General features: G+C 33.8%; 1 protein-coding gene and 1 pseudogene across 4 annotated transcripts in view; one reads left to right on the forward strand and one right to left on the reverse strand.

Annotated features, from left to right (window-relative positions):
* The window catches only part of DCAF6 (DDB1 and CUL4 associated factor 6), a 43782-nt gene extending 23687 nt beyond the window's left edge, over positions 1-20095 (forward strand). For 3 of the 4 annotated variants that reach the window (XM_015831910.1, XM_015831909.1, XM_029287292.1), the window contains 10 exons: positions 2994-3105; positions 5159-5274; positions 6723-6806; positions 7175-7493; positions 10750-10788; positions 14347-14485; positions 16269-16425; positions 18149-18237; positions 18680-18785; positions 19662-20095. In XM_015831910.1, the coding sequence (XP_015687396.1) occupies positions 2994-3105; positions 5159-5274; positions 6723-6806; positions 7175-7493; positions 10750-10788; positions 14347-14485; positions 16269-16425; positions 18149-18237; positions 18680-18785; positions 19662-19726 (1226 nt within the window). In that variant the 3' untranslated portion in view covers positions 19727-20095. The remainder of the gene's footprint in view (positions 1-2993; positions 3106-5158; positions 5275-6722; positions 6807-7174; positions 7494-10749; positions 10789-14346; positions 14486-16268; positions 16426-18148; positions 18238-18679; positions 18786-19661) is intronic. The other variant, XM_015831911.1, reaches the window with a different exon arrangement.
* A 427-nt stretch (positions 20096-20522) lies between these two features.
* LOC114923935 lies at positions 20523-20621 on the reverse strand (annotated as a pseudogene).
* Between the last annotated feature and the right edge of the window lie 671 nt (positions 20622-21292).

The raw sequence follows: 21292 nt of genomic DNA on the forward strand, positions 1-21292 counted from the left end.
GGCTTTATAGTAGGAAAATTCCCTAGGGTTTTTTTTTCCATTGTGATTTGTAAGAATAAAGGGTTTATGCATTTTTGGCTTTGTTTTCTTTTATTGGGACACACAACTCAATTTCACCTGAATAACAATTGAATTATAAGATTTTTCCATTTGAAGAAGTAAAAAACTGTTCAAAACTATAAATTCATCCTTCTGTTAGGTGGCATTTTAATTTAACTCACAAATTACTAAAATTTATCTGATGTGTTAAAAACCAATGCATGATAAAGATAGGTTTGGCAGTTTTGCACTTCATGGTTTGGATTTTTTATTAATTGATGTTGCTAATCCTTATAAATAAATATAAATATATAAAAGTTAATGAAGCATAATCCTTGTTTGAAATGAACTTGAGAAATTCCATGTTGCTGATATAACCATTGATCTTAGAACAAACAGAAAATCTTTTTCATGCTTTAACACAATATAAGATAATAAGCTTTTGCCTTTTAGTATCTTGCATCAGATATTTTTTGAAGAATGAAATTCCAGTCTATTGGCAGAATGAAGCTCCATCCTCAAAATATTTCAAATTAGTTCCTTTTTTCACTGAGCGACACAACAATATAGAGTGACTGATCTGCATGTGGAAATGAATTGCCTTTTAGGGCTTAAGTGTATGGGTGGACCTCCTTTGACAAACTTCACTTCCTTGAAGCAATCAGTTTCTCAAACCAGAGTTCCCCATCTCTGCCATGTATACTATATATACATTTATAGCATGAAGACTTTAGAAATTACATTCATTAGCTATACCATATACTCAACTCATGCAATGCAGGAATAAAATGACAAATATCCTGTGACATTCTGTGGGAAAGAGATGAACTGATGTCTTGAGCCAAGCCTAAGTGTGCAGCTTTTAGATAGGCAGTCTGAAGATACTACGCACTAATGGGAGAATATGTGAACTCAGCTCTACGGTTCAATGAACATCCATAGGTTTTGATTCAGTAAATGGATATAGGTATGAAGTATGACTCTTAAGTCATACTTAAGTACTGCATGTTAAGTTAGAAGTACTAAATTATATAGCATTTACTTCTTTAAGTGGGCATGTACAAAATGTGTCAATCTAGAAATGTAAGAATTTTGTACATCCCTACTTTAAAGTATGTTTAATATTTCAGCTTTAATTGCCTTTTAAAAAATTATTATGATTTAACTGTCATAATTCTTTGTATCATATTGCCTTCATTTTCATAGTTTGTTTAACAGCAGGACAATTTTATTCCTCTAGTCATAAGTAAATTTAAAAAGAAAAAAAGATATTACATCTGTTTTTAGTGCTTTAGCCTGTCTTTTAGAAGGATGCATTTAAGTATTCCTAAGCATTACATATTATGGAATACTTTTATTGCTGCCACACTTTAAGATTTTTATATGAGTTGACGGAAATATGTTTAAAGATGTATAATATTAAAAGTTCTCCTTCCTTTCTATTAAGTCAAAATATCATGTAGAGATGCAATTGTTTTGAGGTAATATAATCTAGCTCCAGAGCTATCAAAGGTAAATGTTTAAATCATCTGTCTAATTAGATATATCATTGGATGGGTTACAAAGAACTTTTGAGAGACTTTTTTAAATTCAGGTATTTAATTCCTGATACACAGTTCTGATATATTGTATATACTAGTATGATATAGTGGTTAAGTGCTGGCCTACAAACAAGGAGACTATAAGTTCTAAGCCTCTTTTACGTATGAAAACCAGTAATGTAGCTTTGGACCAGTTACTCTGTCACAGAAAAGCCACCTCACAGGATTGTTGTGGGGAGAGTAGGCAGGAGTATGAGGTATGCCCACTGCCTTGAGTTTTATATATATATAAAGGTTGAATAATTAATAAACATCATCATCATCTTACATCCTGTGACAATACCTTTAATATTATTAAACAACAATATCTGCCTATCTCAGGTCTTTGGGAAGAATTCGATAGATGGGACACAAATGGTAAATCCAGTCTAAATATCTGGTTTACTACACAATCATCCATAATATGCATAAAGAAATATTTTGGAGGCATCCATTGTCAGCATGTTGAATTACAAAACTTGTGTGAGATCCCTGTTTTTGTAGTTTATGTCATTCCTTCTATGACTTTTCTTATATAAGATGAATTTTGTAAAATAAAAACAGTGATTTGTTACACATTTTTGGGCTCGATGATGATGTGCCATCAAATTGATATTGTCTCTTAGTATTCACATAGATCCAGAATAATGTGCCCCAACTTGGCTACGGGTGTGTGTGTGTATCAGATAATTCAACATGAAGCTTATTTTTAAAATATCTAAATTCATGAGGTATAATTATATTTTACTTAGTTCTGTTTGTAATAAGAAATTGCATTTTTTATTATTCCTCAAAAGAGGTTAGGCAAGCCATATATAAACATAGGAGTACTAGTGTTTTAGTCTGTTATCCTGCTGACTACTGAAGTTTTCTCCTAAGTTACAATAAAAATTGGAAGCTATTAGTTCTCAGAATGTTTCAATTGTCAAATTAAAATGATTAAATATATTTACTGGAAACATTCATACACAGAATATAATAAACATTACTATTTTTAAAAAGATAAAATGATTCCAGCATTTATTAGCGTAGAAATTATTTATTCATTTCTAAATTTTAACTTTATGCCTCCTTGGCTTATTGCCTTTGCCAAGAAGGACAGAATTACAAATTTGTTATTACATATTGTACATTAATATTACATATTATATAATCTTTAAAAGACCATGGGTAGCACAAGCTAAATAGCACGATTATGTATGAGTTTATTTTTTTATATATACTGGGGTTTTATCTTTGTAAGCCAACTGGAGTCACTATGAGGAAGGTGGGCAGCTGTAAAAAAATTATTTATTAATAAATAAATATAAATAAATAAACAAACAAACAAATACATAAATAAATCTATTTGTATTTGTAACACTTTCTTTCTAGATGATGAAAAAGCAAGTCCACGGGCAGCAGCAAGTGAACCTGTTTTAAGTTTACATTATAGCACAGAAGGAACAACTACAAGTACAATTAAATTAGATTTCACTGATGAATGGTAAGTAGTTATTACAAATGCGGGTTATATTTTGAACTGAAACTTTTTTTTTTATAGTTATTATGTAATAGTATAAATAATTTGATTAGAAACTAAATAGTATCTGATTCTTTTTAGAAACGTTGGGAAACATAGAGGATCTATTTACAAGACAATTAAAAATATTAGAAGAATATAAAGAAATTGTAATGATGATGCTATGATTACTGATTGTATTGCATATATCAGGATATTTTGGTAAAACATATTAACTCATTGTTCAAGTTCCCCCTTAGTCATGAAAGTCAGCTGGGTGATTTTGGGCTAGTCAGTCTCTCTCAGCCCAACCCACCTCAAAGGGTTGTTGTAGGGAAAAGAGGAGGAAGTGTGTTCAATATGTTCATCTTGTGAGTTATTTGTAAAATTATAAGCGTGGCATATAAATAAATAAAATCAATAATTGGACATCTGATTTCCATATGTCCCTTGAATAAACATAGCATCATTTATTGAGGCAATATTTCATCCATTCTCTCAATGCTAAAGTCCATTCAGAATACACAAATCTTAACAATCTTCTGGAACACTAATAGGAATGAGGCTATTCCAGAGGAGGAGGTTTATCATCAAGAAGGGCTAAAAATGACAATTTAAAGTAACCCTTTTCTCAATCCTACTGGGCAGATTGATTCTATTCAGAATAGGCTATCATGTATATCATCATGTCCTAAACTATAAAGTTATCAACATGAGAAAAACAGTTAGGAAATAGTAGTTTGCCCGCCCATAACGACGATTCCTTAAGTGGTTATTTGTACATACATAGTTTGTGTTTCTTATGAACCTCTGACAGATATTTTCTATACAAAATGATTTGGGGCAAAAATGTGCATGTTCCTGGCAATAATCATGATCTCAGACAGTTCCATAGGGGCTCTATAGTGCCCGAATGATACATTGGACTTATTACCAAGGTTTATTTTTCTATAGCAGAAGTAGGGCAACCCTCACCTACTCCAGAGGAAAGACTGAAAAGACCTGCTGCTGCCCCTCCATTTTCTCAGAAGCTGAGGCTTTTTTCCATGTTCTCTTGTTGACTGGAACATTCCAACATAACTTGGACAAGGAGCAGGACTTCAGAGAATGCAATTAAGTGTCAGTTATCAACAGATGCACTGAGGGCCTAAGTTAAGAAATTCAACTCTCCTCTTCTAAAAGGGCAGCCCTATAAGAGAATGTGAAGAGCTTGAAATTTGATTAGTTATAAATTCTGAACTATCATTCTTATCTGCTCAGAAACAGCTGCTATCTTATATGTTTGCCTCCTCCTGGAATACAGTGAAGATATGGTTTATAATTTATCATGGGTTTTCACAGAAACAAGGTGAAGATAATGGCACGATGTCATGGTGCAACTTATGTACTTGTGATGCAAGTACCAAACCATGTCATTTTTGATGATAATGTCATGATACATGTGCTATCATTTTGACATTGTTGCAGCTTGTTACAAATGCCACTGGTTTCTAGCCATGTTTGTCTTTATTTCTGTGGAGTCTTTCATGCTGGTTAAAGCATTGCCATCTTAAAAGAAGAGACTTGGATTTCCTTTTATCTTTAATATCAATTGATGGTGGATGCTTGTTTACATTCTTGTCATTCCTGCTCTCCTATTTGGGCAAGTTCAAAATAGGGTGGAATCGTACAACTATATGACTCTGGTACTATAGCTGACACTCTTAAAAAATGTAAGTGCAAACAACTGATGGGGATTTCTTAATATTGGAAATACTTTCTATCAAATTGTTTCCCTTCCATCTGAAAATGAACACATTGTTACACTAATGCAATTCTATTACCCTTCTGATTTCCATAGGCATTTTAATTGTGAGTTTTATTCCTACTATTTGAATTTTATATTGCTTTATTTCTGATAACTTTTAAAGTGTAGCCGTATTAATTTTTTAATCTTAAATTTATAGAGCCGATCTTTCTGTCTACGCTTTACAAACTTTTGAAGAATTTCTAAAATATCTAAAATAGTGCATATGTTGTTGCATGCTTTTGTTGCTAGGAGTAGTACCGCTTCAAGTTCAAGAGGGAGTGGAAATCAGAGCAAAATAGAAGCTCTGGAAGAATCCCTAAGAACTCCAGGTTCAGAAGTACCAACACCAGAGAGTGAAGAATCAAGTAAGATGTGCTATAATTTCTGTTATAAAAAGCACCATGTTCTATTATTATAACAGTGTTGACCTGCTCTCATGAAACTCCAAAATATTTGTTTAGACAGGCCAAATAATATTTTTGTTTCATTTTGGATGCAGAGGACAAGCAAAAATATATTGTTTGAATCACAAAACAGCTTAGTCTTACATAGGAAGCAGATGTTAATTAGCATTGTTCAATTGGTGACTGTTTCTTTTTATAATATATATTTTATACCATTTTTTTCATTATATCTATTTACATAAGTAACTGTTGAAAGCTGAGAGATAATAAATTTAACAGTATTGTGGAATTATGAATAGCAGTAGTTCTTGGCTTAAGTCCATTTGAATGACTATTCAAAGTTAGAGTGGCACTTTAAAAAATGGACATATGACAGGTCCTTAAAGTTCTCTCCCTACAGTTCACATACAGCACTTATACTGTCTCCCACATTCCCTTTCTGGGATTTCTGGCTCTCTCACTTAATCACCCGTGTGTTCTGGGATCATGATGGCAACTGGGACTGTTGAGATTTCAATTTATGACTGTATCACTTAGCAACAGCAATACCAGTTCCAATTTTCGTCATAACCTGAGGACTACTTTACTATTTGAGCTAAGCAAAAACTGTTAGAGAGCTGGAGCTATGCATTAAATAATCAAGAATTTTCAGAAATTATAATTGTACATAAGTGCTGTAAAATGCTAGCTCAGGAATCACCTAATATGTACTATGTAGCATTAAATATGTATTAGTAAGAAGAAGACTATCAGGTGAAGAGAAGATTTAAGAAATATATTATTAACTAACACATTGATTATGAAAATATAGAAACTAATTATTATTGATTGTTTTTTAATTACATGAATCCAGACAACATGCTGTTTGCTAATTACTAAAGAATGTTATCTTATAAAAATTAATAAAATATACATAAAAAAAGAAAATGCTACAACCTTAAATAGATTTTAATAATTGTTTAAATAATAGTTTGAGCTGACCATAAATACAGTAAGGTTTATAAAACTAAATCATCATACATATCTGAAATCTGCAGCAAAAATAAGAATAGGAATCAGAAGATTTTCTTTTATCGGGATTACAAAGAAATGTGTGGCTCTTTGTAACATGTTTTCATAAAGCATGTTTTAGCTGTAACTTTTATTTGTCATATGATGCATTGGTAAACTCAAAACTATTTAGACTTCATACTTACCACTTTTGCCAACAGGATCAATATCAAACACCTACTAACAGGACTAGAAAGTGTAGTTTAAAACATCTGGAAAGCACCATCTTGCCTCTTCCAATGTAAAATATAGCAGACTTTGAAATCATTCTAAACTTCATTTATAGTAAAGAGCAAATATTAGAAATGGTTTTTATCTATCTGCCGTATGCATCCATTATTTTAAATTCTCTGTTTTAGAAATTCCTGAAGAATCACCTGAAGAAAGTACAAATACTGAAGAGCTAATGTCAACAAATGAAAATGCTGATACACCACATTCGGGTATGTAAAATAATTACAGATATATATGTTAAAGGTAACCTGTAATTTTTTGGAATATTTGGAATTAATTAACAATAATTAACAATTTTTTACTATAGTATATTATGGTTTTGTTGCTATAATTCTGTGCTACCAGTGCATTATCTAACTACTCTCAGAAAGCTGCTTTGAGTAAAATACTTGTGGAAAATGTTGTACCCAAATAGAGCAACAACTAAAAGAAAATTAAGTGCTTTTTCACCATTTACAGCTATTATATCTCTTAATAGATTGTATCAATTTTGTATAGTTCATATAATTCACGTTGTTCTTTTCTGTTAAATATATTCAAAAGTGTTTTGATTACCAAATATTATTTATTCTATCAGACAATGAGATATCTGACCAGCCTGAAAGTACTATGGAACAAGGAAATGTTCCCGATCTTGATTTAATCTGCCAGATCCCAGAAGAAGATTTATCAGGCAAAACCACGGAAGAGCAAGCAAGCTTGAGTCAACAAAGTACAAATTCTTCTGCGATCCCAAATAATACCAATAATGAACCTCATTCTCAGCCAGATTCCTCAGGACTTGCCACTCATGAAGAATCATCAACAAGAAGTTCTGTTTTCCATGAAACTGATGATAGTGATGATGACCCTGTTCTCATACCTGGTGCACGCTATCGTGGAGGCGCTAGTCATAGGTTAGTATTGCTGTGTTTGTTTCCTGCCTTCAAAAACTTTGCAGCACATTTATTCAGATCTCAACATTCTCTCACTGGCAATTTGCATTGACTAAAAGCATGACAGGTCAATTCTTCACCATTTACTCTTGCTGTAACTACAGTTGTGGCTTTATGTATGTATTTGCACTCAACTTCAGTGACCTTACTGAATATATTAAGTTCTAGATTATATTTATTCAATAATTTACTACACAGTTTGGTGCACAGATGCATCAAGGATGGAATTCTATCACAGTTTCCTAACTGGATCATTTAACTTCTGGGGATATATGTAGATACTTGTATTGAGAGAGAGCACATCTGTATTTGAAATACGTAGAGCCCAGTAAAGTTTTTGCAGTGGTGTTTACACACATTTTGTTCGATTTATATCCTGCCTTTCATGTAGCAAGTCAAGGCACCATAGGTAGTGGTTCCTTTCTCCCCCTTTTCCTCACATCAAGCCTTGAGATTGGTTTGGCTGAGAACAGAGTGACTGCAAAAAAAGTCACCCAGCTGACTTTCATGGTTTGGCTGAGAGAGAGTGTTTGGTATAGAACTATTCAGAGAGTTTTGATAGCTGACTGTGGATTTGAATCTGGGTTTCTGTAGTGTCTCTTAGTGTTCTTAACCTGTGCACCACACTGGCTGCCACACATCAAATGGTGTGACTTGAAGCTTGACCAAAATAGAATATCTGATAAAGTTTCTTCTTTTGTGCAAATTTTCTTTGACTAGTAGAGAATAGATGTAATTTGACTGGCGAACATGAATACATATATTTTTACGCATTGTGTTAATCCCTTTTGAAACTGTGGTAGAAAATAGAGATAATGTCATCAGAAACAAATTATGTAGATGTACACACACATAATAAGAGAGCTTTTGTTCCATATTTTTATATTTTTCTCTAAATATAAAATATGTTGCCATTTTCCTATAAATAAGTTGATTTTTTTAAAATTTCTAACAGCAGATATTCCTAGTTCTTTTTCATGTCTTTCAGGAATCACATTTTCTTTCTGATTTATTAAAAAAGATTCTAAAATGAGGGGGCTTGGAACAAATAGGTTCCATTATGCATTATGATTAAAAGAAAAGATACATTATCTATAATTCAGTCATTTTATTATGGTCACAGACCAGCATTTAGAGCAGGGATGTCAAACTGCCGGCCCGCGGGCCAGACGCGTCATCAGGAAGCCGCACCCACCCCACTGCCGACAATGGCAAAATCGGCCCAATATGTTGCGCGATGTCACGTGACGTATGTTGCGCGATGTCACGTGACGTCGCGAGTTTGACACCCCTGATTTAGAGTGTCTATAATTTACTAAATAGAAATATTATTTTTAAATATTTGTTTTAATTTGCTCAGAATGGGATAAGTAACATTATTTTTAATTCAGAGACTGTACTAAACATTTTTGGGATTCTGAAGGACCACTAGATGGGGTTATATGATACTAGTGATGCCAGGTTTATTTTCTGTACATTTGATGAGAAGAATTCATTCATTTTTTACCCATGTTAATTTAAGCCTGGTCAGGGCTTACTCTAATATATTGCAATTTTTTCCTACCTTGGTATATTGGGAAACCATGCTATCACTTTTCAGCAATTTTGTTTAATATATGCTGTATGGGCCATAAAAAAATACAGAAAAGTTTGCATTCTTATGGCTCTGAGGTCATACTTGATTTCAGTTAAAGCAATTAAAGCATAAAGAATTGTAGCCTCAAATAATAATTAATGCCAAATTTCAGAGTCATTAAAACATAGATTTTTATTCCTAACTATCAGGATATAATTTCATGATGCAAGCTCCCTTCCTTCATACAGTAGTTGCACTGTGTCATGGTACGCATGCATGAAAGTGGTAGAGTTTGCATCAAAATGCTGTGAATCATTTAGTTTCATGTCCCCACCCCCCTTGGACACCTGCATACTAGCACTAAATACAATCACACTTATGTCTTGGTAAACAGTGGAAATAAAATGTTTCTTTGCAACAGAGCATTTTATTATTACAGAGTTGTATACAAAGTGATACTACAGCAACATTTAATGTTATTTTTAACTTTGTTTTGAAAAGTCCCAATACATTAACAAATTCTGTTTTAGAATATTTTGATTTATTGCCCACTAAAAATTGGTATGAATTTAAGTTGTATGTTATTCACATAGATGTGCATGTTTCAGAAGAACTGAGAAACCCAGTATTGATTTTTAAAAGCAGTATTTGGTTTTGCCATAGCTTTTTGGTTCAGCCATTCAGATCTATTCATTCAATCTAGACCTCAATTGGTCCCATGTTCCTTTTCAGAGCATCAGAAGGTGGCCACACTATTAACTTTCTGCATCAAGATAAGTAAATCATCCCCAAGTCAGCACCTTTTTGTCTGTAGACTGATATCTATTATGGGGAATAGAATTACTCATTAGTTATTAATAATTTGTTGCAGTTTGGTATTGCAGTATTTAGCTCTTTCATTTATGATTGCAATTCCAGTTCTTTTTTCTGTTGGATTTATAAGATACATCGATAATCTGATCAGAAGATCTGCCATATCCAGTTTAATGACTGAATTCTTCAAGAACAATAGGATTTAAGCATTCTGATAATAATAATAATAATAATAATAATAATAATAATAATAATGATGATGATGATGATGATGATGATGATGATGATGATGATGATGATGATGATGATAAAGTTGGAAGGGATCTTGGAGGTCATCTAGTCCAACCCCCTGCTCAGGCAGGAAACCCTATATCATTTCGGACAAATGGCTGTCCAGTTTCTTCTTAAAAACTTCCAGCGTTGGCGCATTCACCGCTTCTGGAGGCAGGTTGTCTACTAAAAGATTTAGAAAGAAGTCATCTCAGGACCTAGATTGCTGTAATAGTAATAAGGTTTTTCTACACTGATTCTCTGTTAATTGTCACTACTAAATGCAAACCAAAAATATTTTCTTCCACTTTTTATTTTGAATACAGGTAAATTGATATATTTGAAAACAATGTAGGTACTGAAGAATTAATGGTGATTTTGCAGGAAAATGTGTTGCTTCTGGACCTAATAAGGAAAAAAGATCAATCATTAATACTTAGAGTATTATGAACATTGAAATCAAATGGTTAAGTTGGCCTGAGAATGCAGTTTTTTCTTTAAAAATAATTCATATAGCATTTTTACTTGAATGACTTTAGCTGTTATTCCTTTTGCTAGATATATCAGAGGAACAGCAGTAGGTGATAGAATAATGAGGTAATTCAAAATTCCCATTCTATAAACAATTCATTAAAAAAAGATTGGTGCAGTATTTAACTATATTAGTGATTATATTACCTGTTTTAAATCTACTAAACTGCATATAAAAGATATTATGGAGCGATGATTTAGCTGCATGTTGTGCCCAGGAATAGTAAGAAGAAAATGTTGTGTATGGTTTTAATAACTTTATTAACATTGTTTATTGGAGATGATTGTATAAAAACAGTGAAAATCAAATCCAGTTTTTATATTTCCCTTTTTAAGCACATAGCATATTTTGCATGAACCACTGCTAATACGAGTTTGAAATGATTTGTTTTGATTGATCAACCGTTTAATGTTGTTTTTCAACAGTAATAGTAGACAACATTTAGAATAAGTATAAAATGTGAGTGGGAACCAAATGAGTATATGGGATCCTTTTACACTGAGATTTAATGTTTAAGATTATTAAGTTTACTCTTAGAAAATGTCTCTATCTTCAAACCTCTGAAAGTTCAAAAATTAGCTTAGTAATTAAGCATTATTTTAAAAAATTCCATTTAGACCGTTCATAATTTAATGCCGAAACTGCTTTTTAAACTTCTGGGGGATTTAAAGTTATATAGAAAATATAAGCGTATGTGTCTGATTCCTAGCCACATGATAAAAGCTGGAAAACCTTTACAATTTGCTTCAGATAATAGGATGTCTTATTATGCTAAAGAAGGTTTGGAAGTATATAGTTACCTATTGTCTTGACCTTCTTGACTTGGTGCATATTAAATACATAGCATATTCCACAAAAAGTTTAAGCCCATATTCATACCTAGTTAATTCCTGCCATCTGACAAAAGTGCAGAGAGGATAAGAACTATAACAGTGGTGGCGAACCTATGGCACGCGTGCCAGAGGTGGCACTCAGAGCCTCTCTGTGGGCACGTGTGCCATTGCCCCAGCAGAGTTCGCCAGAGTAGCGAGCACATGACATTTGGAAGCGACAGGGCAGGAAGTGAGTGAGCAAGCGGCATTGGGCCCCCGGGGATGCCCCGGATATGGCGAGGGACTGGCCTCCGCCACCCTGGCCCCGGCCATGCTCACCCAGTCTGCCATGACCATTGCAGCCACGCCCACCGAGTGGGCCATGCCTCACGCCACCCCTGAGGGCACCACAATGCTAATGCAGCCCTGGCACTTTGCAATAAATAAGTAGGTTTTGGGTTGCAGTTTGGGCACTCCGTCTCTAAAAGGTTCCCCATCACTGAACTATAACATCATCCAGGCAAACAGGTCAGAGATTCCTGATAGCAGGTATGGTATAGTTTGAAGCATTCAGGTAAAGAAACTGGCCTCCAAATTCCCTCAACTTCTACCCAGGACTAGGTGAACCTACTGTATGTAGCCCTGATTACAAAAGTTGGCTTTGGCAAAGTCTCAGCATTATTGCTTCACCGTTTACCCATATTTGGGAGAGTTCATCTATTATGACTTTGCCTAGTCCTTTATTCATAGGGGGGGTCATTATTTTGGGGAACTAGGTGGCTCTGGCTTGGATGCAACATCCACATCCTCATGTCAGAATCTGAGTCATTTTGACTGGGTTTTGTCTCCTTGAAGTTGCCTGGACATTTTCCCTCAGGTATGAGTAAAGGGGAAATGGAGGAACTCTTCCACTTCTTTTTCATCCTTATCCTAAACCATATATTAATATGTTTTGCAGACCCCTTGGCACATATATAGATTCAGGCTCTATAGTTTAAAACCATGTTAATAGGTGATGAAGGTTTCTTTTAAGATAACTTTTAAAACAAACAAAACGCCACAAAATTTTAAAGAAATCTTCAGAGTACCAGAGAATGAGACCTTGAAAACAAATATTTTGCTTGCACATGTTGAATCTTTAATTTAAAATAAATTTTACTGTCAAATATTTAGAATACCTGATAACTTTATGTGATTAGTATGAAATACATGCATATATGTTTGAAATTTGATTAAATTAGGAAGACATTAAAAAGAGCAAGTCAGGTATGAACAGAAAACAAATAACATGAGACAAATTTACTGGACAAATATTTTTAATAGCCAAATCTGCACTTAATTATTACGGGCTGCGGATGAGGCGGTATTCAGGAGGAAATAACATTCTACTTGTTTTGCAATTTGTTGCTCAGTTTCACTGGTGTAATATTTGGGGTTCTCCAGAAAATGCAAAAAGGTACATTCAATTAGTCCATACTGCTCTGTCTGTCTGTCTATCATGCCACTCATCTTGTGTAGAAGTGACTTTAGGCAGCTTATAACCAATACAAGCAAGAAGATGAAACATTAAAACAATATTAAGACTAAAATTGTCTTAAGAATTAACAAAGATGGCAAAGAAGGAGCAAGATATTCACAGGGAGGAGGTGGGGTCTTATCTCAGTCTATTAACTACCTCCAGTATGATGTGCCCCTTTTTAGTTCAGAATCCTTATTTTCCTTTTTTCCAGTCCTTAAATCATTCAACTCAGCTACCTCCAAACAATATCAAATAATGTTATTACCCCACCCACCCCCAAAATTTCATGTACTCTTGTTTTACACAACCAATTCAGCAATCCCAAACTGAATCCTCAAATCACAAGAAGCAATTAAAAATTGCTCCATTATTTTCACAATGTGTCCAAATTATCCCCCCTAATTTGGTAATTACCCCCAGTTTAAAAACAACTGTGCTAAGTATTCATTTTCCGTATTCCAAGACAACTTTGTTTTTCAGGCATACATACCCCCTGTCAATACCCCCGTCTTTCCGTTACCTCACTTTTCCTATATGGTGACTGCTGGCCAAGCATAGTGTTCTACTCTTTATAACATTCTTACATGCAGACACTCTTCCATTACTTCAATGCTGGGCCGTGCTTTAGTTATTTCTTTCCTTAAGCATTTGCAGTGTTTTCTAGGGTTCATCTATCACAGCGGTTCTCAACCTATGGGTCGCGACCCCATTTGGGGTCGATCGACCATTTCACAGGGGTCGCCAAGCAAGGCTGTCCGCCATTTTTTTTCCCTTTTCCGGCGGATGCCTTACCTCCCTTGGGCTGGGCCAGCTACTGGTCGGCCTGCTCTGTCTCTGCCGCTTGCCAGCTACGCCTCGGCCAGCGCAGGGGGCGGAACCACGCATGCGCGGCGCTCCTGGGAAGGGAAAGTCCTCAACTTACGACCGGTTGGGTAGTCCTCGACTTACGACCGGTTTAGTCCTCGACTTACAACCGGTTTAATCCTCGACTTACGACCGGTTGGGGGTCGTGGCATTAAAAAGGTTGAGAACCACTAATCTATCAGATGCTCATATCTAACATTTTTATTCTGTTTTAAAATTTACTTACAACTGACCAGAGGATCCCGTTACGTAATGATTTATTGTCTTCTTGTCTATTTCTCGATGCTGCAGAATGTTCTTTTGCTATCTCAGTGGGAAGGCAGGGTAGCCCATTAGTACGTAACTGAAAATATCAGTATTTCTGTCCATAAAATGAGGCTGTTATGTAACTTTCTGATAATACTAGTCTTTCTGTTCATAATCTACAGACGATCTGCTGTTGCTCGTATCCAGGAACTTTTCAGACGAAGAAAAGAAAGGAAGGAAATGGAAGAATTAGAAACACTAAATATTAGACGCCCTTTAATAAAAATGGTTTATAAAGGTCATCGGAACTCACGGACAATGGTACCTCATTTCTGCTAAATATATTGCTATGCTATCTTGTTTTAGAAATTATTATTTAATAATAAAGTTATCTTTTACTTTATTATTAAATAATGAACATTAAATAATAAATATTTTAACAATTACTATTATCTTCCTAGAGAGGTTTTTCTCAAAGCACTAATATCTGGTTTATTTATTAAATAACCTTGTAATGTAAAAGGGGAAAAAAAGCATGGAAATATTCTGGTATATGCAGTTAATAGCGTTGTCTCTTTTCTAAACATATTGTAGATATTGTATATCTATGATAATTTATTTAATTTTATCTTAATAGCTGGCAATACCAACTAAATTTGACTTATCTCAGAAGCTGGTCACGGTTGGACCTGGAGGACCATCTGAATATTCCAGGCCCCTAGGCTAGACTAGGAAGAAAAACAAAATCCCATAAAAAGGCAATATCAACCTATTTCTGTGTCTGTGTAGTTACCAGGAGTTAGGTTCAAGTGATGGGCATTTTTGTCTTTTTTATATTTGTTCATGACAAATATCATGAGCTGCTTTATGTATAGATGTCATCATTTGGGTAGAAAATAATCTTAATAAAAAATAATGGATTAGATTTGGCCTTGCTAATTTTATAGGAAAATCAGTTAACAATCATTCCATGAAGACAGATATGGAAAACCACTGAAAAAAAATTAAGAATACTTTTTAAAACGTGCTGAAACCTATACAAGCTATAACAGTGACAAGAGTTAAGTTGTGACGTGTTAAATTAAAAAAAATGTTTCTGTCAAGTCATTGATTAGTAGATCTGCACCTAGAATTTACTGCTCACAAAAGGAATAATATTCTCCATGCATGCAGGTGTTAATCTTCTTTGCAAAAGAAAAAAACTTCTTTCTGAAATTATGTAATTCAGAAGACTTATTTAAATGTTAGATGCAATACAGTATTTTATTATTTGGTGAAATAATCTATATAGCATAGTTATCATTTGATCACTTGACAATTTGTGCCTTCATCTTTATTTGTTAGTGTAGGTTGCCCACACAGTGGGCAGATTCAGTTATTTGCATAATTTAGTTCTTATCCAAGTTAAATCGTTTTTCCTTTAGGGACTGCTGAAATGATTAACCTATCTGTAAATACTTCCCTTATACTGTGTTGTACAATCTATTATTCTGTTGCAGTTTTAAATAATCTCTACATTTTAAAACATATACGACACTTTGTCAACCACCCTCTTCAGCTTCCTTTTAATTAATCCATATCACTTTTTGGAAGTTTCTTCTGAAATGAATAAAATTTACATTGGCCTTTTGAAAGTTGTGTTTACTGCCTAAATATATTTACTGATATTGTACTGATTGTTCTAAATTGATTCAGAAAAATTCTATGTTGCATCAACTGGATTGTTATGTCTGGCTTTGTGTCAGATGATAAGAAGTTGATGATATAATTATATAAAGATATAAAAATCAAATATAGCAGTTTTTTGTTTTTGCTTTTTAATGTATTTATTTTCAAAGCATAATCCAAGCTACTTGAACAAAAATAATTTTATTTTTCTCTATAAACATTTCCCGATTTTGGCACAATAAATTGTAATTATCTAAACATTAAATGTGAGAACTTCCCCTTCTGCTAATGAAAACTACCAAGCCTCTGTTCAGGCCCAGCGTATCTCTGATTTAGAGAACAGATTTGAATGCTTTCTTTTTCATGTTTCTCAATGATGCTTCTTAAAAGTAAAAATAAAGTGCCTCAGTTGTTGTATTAATTAATTTACCTGTAGATAAAAGAAGCCAATTTCTGGGGTTCTAACTTCGTAATGAGTGGTTCAGATTGTGGACACATCTTCATCTGGGATCGACATACTGCTGAGCACCTGATGCTGCTGGAAGCAGATAATCATGTAGTGAACTGTCTGCAGCCTCATCCATTTGATCCAAGTAAGACTCTCTCAAATCTGTAATAGACAATTTCATAGATACCTTGTATGGAATCCCTTATAAAGTTGGCTGGTGCAAAAATGATGAAATGTGTATTGCAAGATAATCCAAACCCCGGTTCATCTTTTTATATCCTGACATTTGAAGCAAGAACATTACAATGAATGATTTAAATATTTTTCATATTTTATTTTACATCATGAATATAAGCATGTGTTCCATGGTTTAACAGTGAAGAGCACACAGTCTTCATTGGAGTAACTGAAGTCAACCAGAGATTTTACAAAATAGCAAAGCAGTGCTATAAATGTAAAGGATAGCCTCTTCCTTGAAGAAGTACTATTCCCTGGAATAGTAAAGCAGTATACAAAATAAACACTTAAAAATAATAAAATTAAATATATGGGCAGAATTATAATCCTTCTCCCAGATGCGACATCCATGGTGACTATAGTGCCTGGAAAGTTATGACAACGTCAGAGCTTCCCAGAAGGAATGTGCCTCTATGAGAGGATATTGATACTATTCTATATTCAATTACATAAATCCTTCTGATGAAGGCTAATTTAGGGCTAAAGTTTAACTCTGTTATTCAGAATATCCTAAATGGTTAAATTGATTAGTTATCACCCTCACCATATTACAGTGCTCTATTATAGATAGCATGCTATCCCCGACGCTTTATTTGAAAGCAGAATGTAGAAATATTTTTAAAAGGGCAGCAAGCAGTCAGTTTAACCACTTAGAATATATTGATTTAAACTTTTGCCCTCAATTAGCCTTCATCATGCAGCCATGAGTTGTTTCCAATGTTTTTCTTAAAACATTTTCTTACTTTTTATATAATATAAAGGAAATTGGAAATGTAGTTGCAATTCTGTTATTGTCAGAATACAGAGGACTAAAGGAGAGTAAGGGCACTTAAACGGGAGATTTTGGGCCGTATAGAAATTAATAATTTTATTGAAGCAATTTAATTGGTAAAAAAGCAAATCATTAATCAAATAGAAATTATTTAATTAAACAATATTGTTTAATTAAATTAAATAAATGTGTAATTAAGTCTGAGAGCCAGCTGACTGGTTCTCAGACTCACATTTGTCTGGTAAACTTTTTCTCTCTTATTGACATATATTTATTCCTGAGATTTAAAAAAATGCTTCTGTATCAAGTATTTGCGAATTTGTTAATGTGAGATATCTTCCTGTTCTTTGTTTTTTGAATAATATACCTTTCCATTACTTGAAAGATAGTGCAGGATAGGGATTTCTCATCTATCTTATTATTATTTTTTTAAAAAAACTTTCAAATGTAGGTAGTCCTTGCCTCATGACAATTGAGCCCAAAATTTCCATTGTTAAGTGAATTTTGCCCCATTTTACAACCTTGTCACAGTTGTTAAGTTAGTAACATGATTATTAAATAAATCTGGCTTTCCCATTGATTTTGCTTGGCAGAAGTCGCAAAAGTGATTGCATGGCTCTGGGACACTGCAACCATCATAAACACACGCCAGTTGCCAAGCATCTGAATTTTTATCACATGACCACGGAAAAACACTCATAAGTCACTTTTTTCATTGTAACTTCAAACAGTCACTAAAGAAATAGTTGTAAGTCAAGGACTATCTGTAACTACTGATGTAGCAGAGTACTGTCAAATGCTATTTATATTTACAAAGCTTTACACATGTTTTCTAATATATTTCTAAACAATTGTTTAGTTTTAGCTTCATCGGGTATTGATTATGATATAAAAATCTGGTCACCACTAGAAGAATCCAAGATTTTTAATCGAAAACTTGCTGATGAGGTAAGATGTACTTTTGCTCTAATATCAATACTATGTTAAAAGTGATAACTCTTTTTCAAATTAAGTTACCCATATTTGAGCAAATGAACCTGTTTGCATCTCTAATATCTATAACTTAGAAAGAAGTACTATTTTCATAGCTGCATTACCTTAAAAAGATCATACGTTAATCTTAGGATAATATGGAGTGGATTATAAAGCTTATGTGACATGAATTGAGACATCATTAAAGTGTACATAAAACTTTAGCAATAAATTCATTTCAGTGGTTGTACGTCATACAAAATTCAGATTGGCAAGATTTGTTTGCTAAATATGAGCAATTACTGAGACAAAATCATTGTTGTGTGTTAATATAATAGTTGCACTATTATATATAATTGGCCAAGAAAACAATTACTCTATTAAATGCTTGTTTAATTACCATTCTACTGCTTTGTAGGTTATAACTCGAAATGAATTAATGCTGGAAGAAACTAGAAACACAATTACTGTTCCAGCTTCTTTTATGTTAAGGATGTTGGCATCTTTGAATCACATACGAGCAGGTAAGATAGCTCCAGATACTTTCTGGGCTTGATTTCTTGTGAGACACGCTTTCTTAATTTCTTTTATTACATCCTCCTCTTCTCGGATACTTATAAATGTAAGCATAAAGGCCACTGTACATGCAGGTTGCCTTTTGCCAATAATAATAATGATGATGATGATGATAAAGTTGGAAGAGACCTTGGAGGTCATCTAGTCCAATCCCCTGCTCAGGCAGGAAACCCTATACCAGTGATGGTGAACCTTTTAGAGACCGAGTGCCCAAACTGCAACCCAAAACCCACTTATGCATCGTTGGGTGCCGGGTGGGTGTGGCCCATTGGGTAGGCGTGGCTGTGGTGGTAACAGCAGCCTGGGTGGGACTAAAATGTTCAATCAATCAATTCCAATTTTGCAAGATCTTTTTTTCCCCCGCGAGAAGTTGAAATTGACTGATTGATTGAACCTTTTTTGTTTTGTACACGGCAGCGGAGGCCTAAAGTGAAAAGGTTTTATAAAAACCAGCTGAAGGCCTAGGACTGGGGCGACGGCGTGCGTGCCCACAGAGAGGGCTCTGAGTGCCGCCTCTGGCACCCGTGGCATAGGTTCGCCACCACTGCCCTATACCATTTCAGACAAATGACTGTCCAGTCTCTTAAAAACGTTCAGTGTTGGAGCATTCACAACTTCTGGAGGACACAACCATTTAACAGAATTCTATTAAGGCACTAATTTAAATTAGGAAAGCTTTGCGTGTTTTTATTCTCGCATTTTCTTTCTAATATTTGTAGAAATATTTATAGAACAAATATATGTTATATTCTATTTAAAAATGTAAGAATGCTGAAAGACTAAGAATGCTTTTGTCTTTAAAATATTGCTTTTATATCTCATAGACCGGCTGGAAGGTGACAGGTCTGAAGGGTCTGGCCAAGAAAATGAAAATGAAGATGAAGAATAATTGGCTATTTTCTGGAAACAACAAAATGTCATGAAATTTGTATAACTCGTGAATTATATTTTTCCTTACAAAGCTTTAGTGCAATTTTAAGGTTTTGCTTTGGGTGATCTAACATTCTGATTTTTGAATGTGTGTGCATGACTTGTGAGAGTGTGCAAGTTAAAAAAGCAAAATGTTTTTAAAATGTTTTGCAATGTATGAGGAGTGCTAGACAATGCAAAGTGCAATATTTTCCCTTAACTTGCAAATATGGGAGCTTGGATCAATGTTAAAATAACTTACCTAATAGTAAAAACATTGGTTCAAATAAATTTCTATACCTGCTATTTGCATGTTTATTGCTTTCTATTAAAAGATGTGGTTGTTTTACATTTGTGTTTGTCTTTTCACTGTGACTGTACATAGCAAACCAGCCAACCTGTTAGAATACATTACATTCTTACTATTAGAGTGATTTCATTCTTCCTTCTGTTCCCAAGTGATCTTCTGTGGTTAATCTTTAAAAGATTAATCTTTTAAAAAGAAAACATGAGAATTTCATTTGTTTTGCTCAGTGTTGGAATTAATGGAATGAAATAATTTTATGGAATGAAATAATTAATTTTATATTAAGGTATTTATAAAATCATGCTAATATTCCTTGTAAAAGCAGTTTGTTATATATGTGTGTATGTGTGTGTTTGTGTACACACATACATAAGAACATATACATTGCAACATGACTCTTGCATTTTACAACAGTTATAAAATACAACAATATGTCCAAAGTAAAAGTTAAAATAAACTTAACATTGAAAGTAATATGGAACAATTCATAAATTTGCATGCCATCTGTGTGCATTGGCATGCTAATCTTCTTTCTGTTCCAATTTTAATACATGTCCTGTCAAAGTATAGCATAGAGGGCTGCTGGAGGAGTAATTACAAGGACATTCTTTGTGTAGATACAATCACATAGGCTTACAATGAAAGTCTGTGTTAGCAAACTTAAGCTTCACTAATATTATTGTAAACAAAATAATAAAAGGATGCCAGGTGGTCTTTAGATGAGTGCTTCCTACCCAGAGTGATCCACAGTCCGTTGCAAATAATCCCTTTGGTAATGACAAAGGGAAAATATTTTTTTTAAATAGCTAAACCTTATGAGAGTATTAGATTTCATAACAGGATATTCTTGCTGGAAATCACAAAAGACAAATGTATTTTTGCCAAATTTTTGCAAGGTTACAGATGGGAGTATCATATTCTTGTGACAGTTCACAGTTCATTATTGTTTTTTTAAATTTAATTTTGTAGCACCAACTAATATCAACCTCAGAGGTGTAGGGCCTGTTGTCATGTTCTATGCTGTATTTATTAAAAGCCATAGATGATAGTGCATGGATCCATAAAGGAAAAGATTGGGAATTACTATTTTAGTCTATTGTTTCTTCCCACCAAATTTTGTACTGAAATCATTCTGTACTCTTGCAATATTTTATATCTGAATACTGGGCTTTGAAAATCAAATCTGCTAAAATCATTGGGGTTATTTTTCAAAATAATATGTAATTTCTGCAGAATGTT

This window comes from Protobothrops mucrosquamatus, unplaced genomic scaffold (assembly GCF_001527695.2).
Source record: "Protobothrops mucrosquamatus isolate PMUCROS unplaced genomic scaffold, P.Mucros_1.0 scaffold_287, whole genome shotgun sequence".
NCBI classification, from domain to species: Eukaryota; Metazoa; Chordata; class Lepidosauria; order Squamata; family Viperidae; genus Protobothrops; species Protobothrops mucrosquamatus.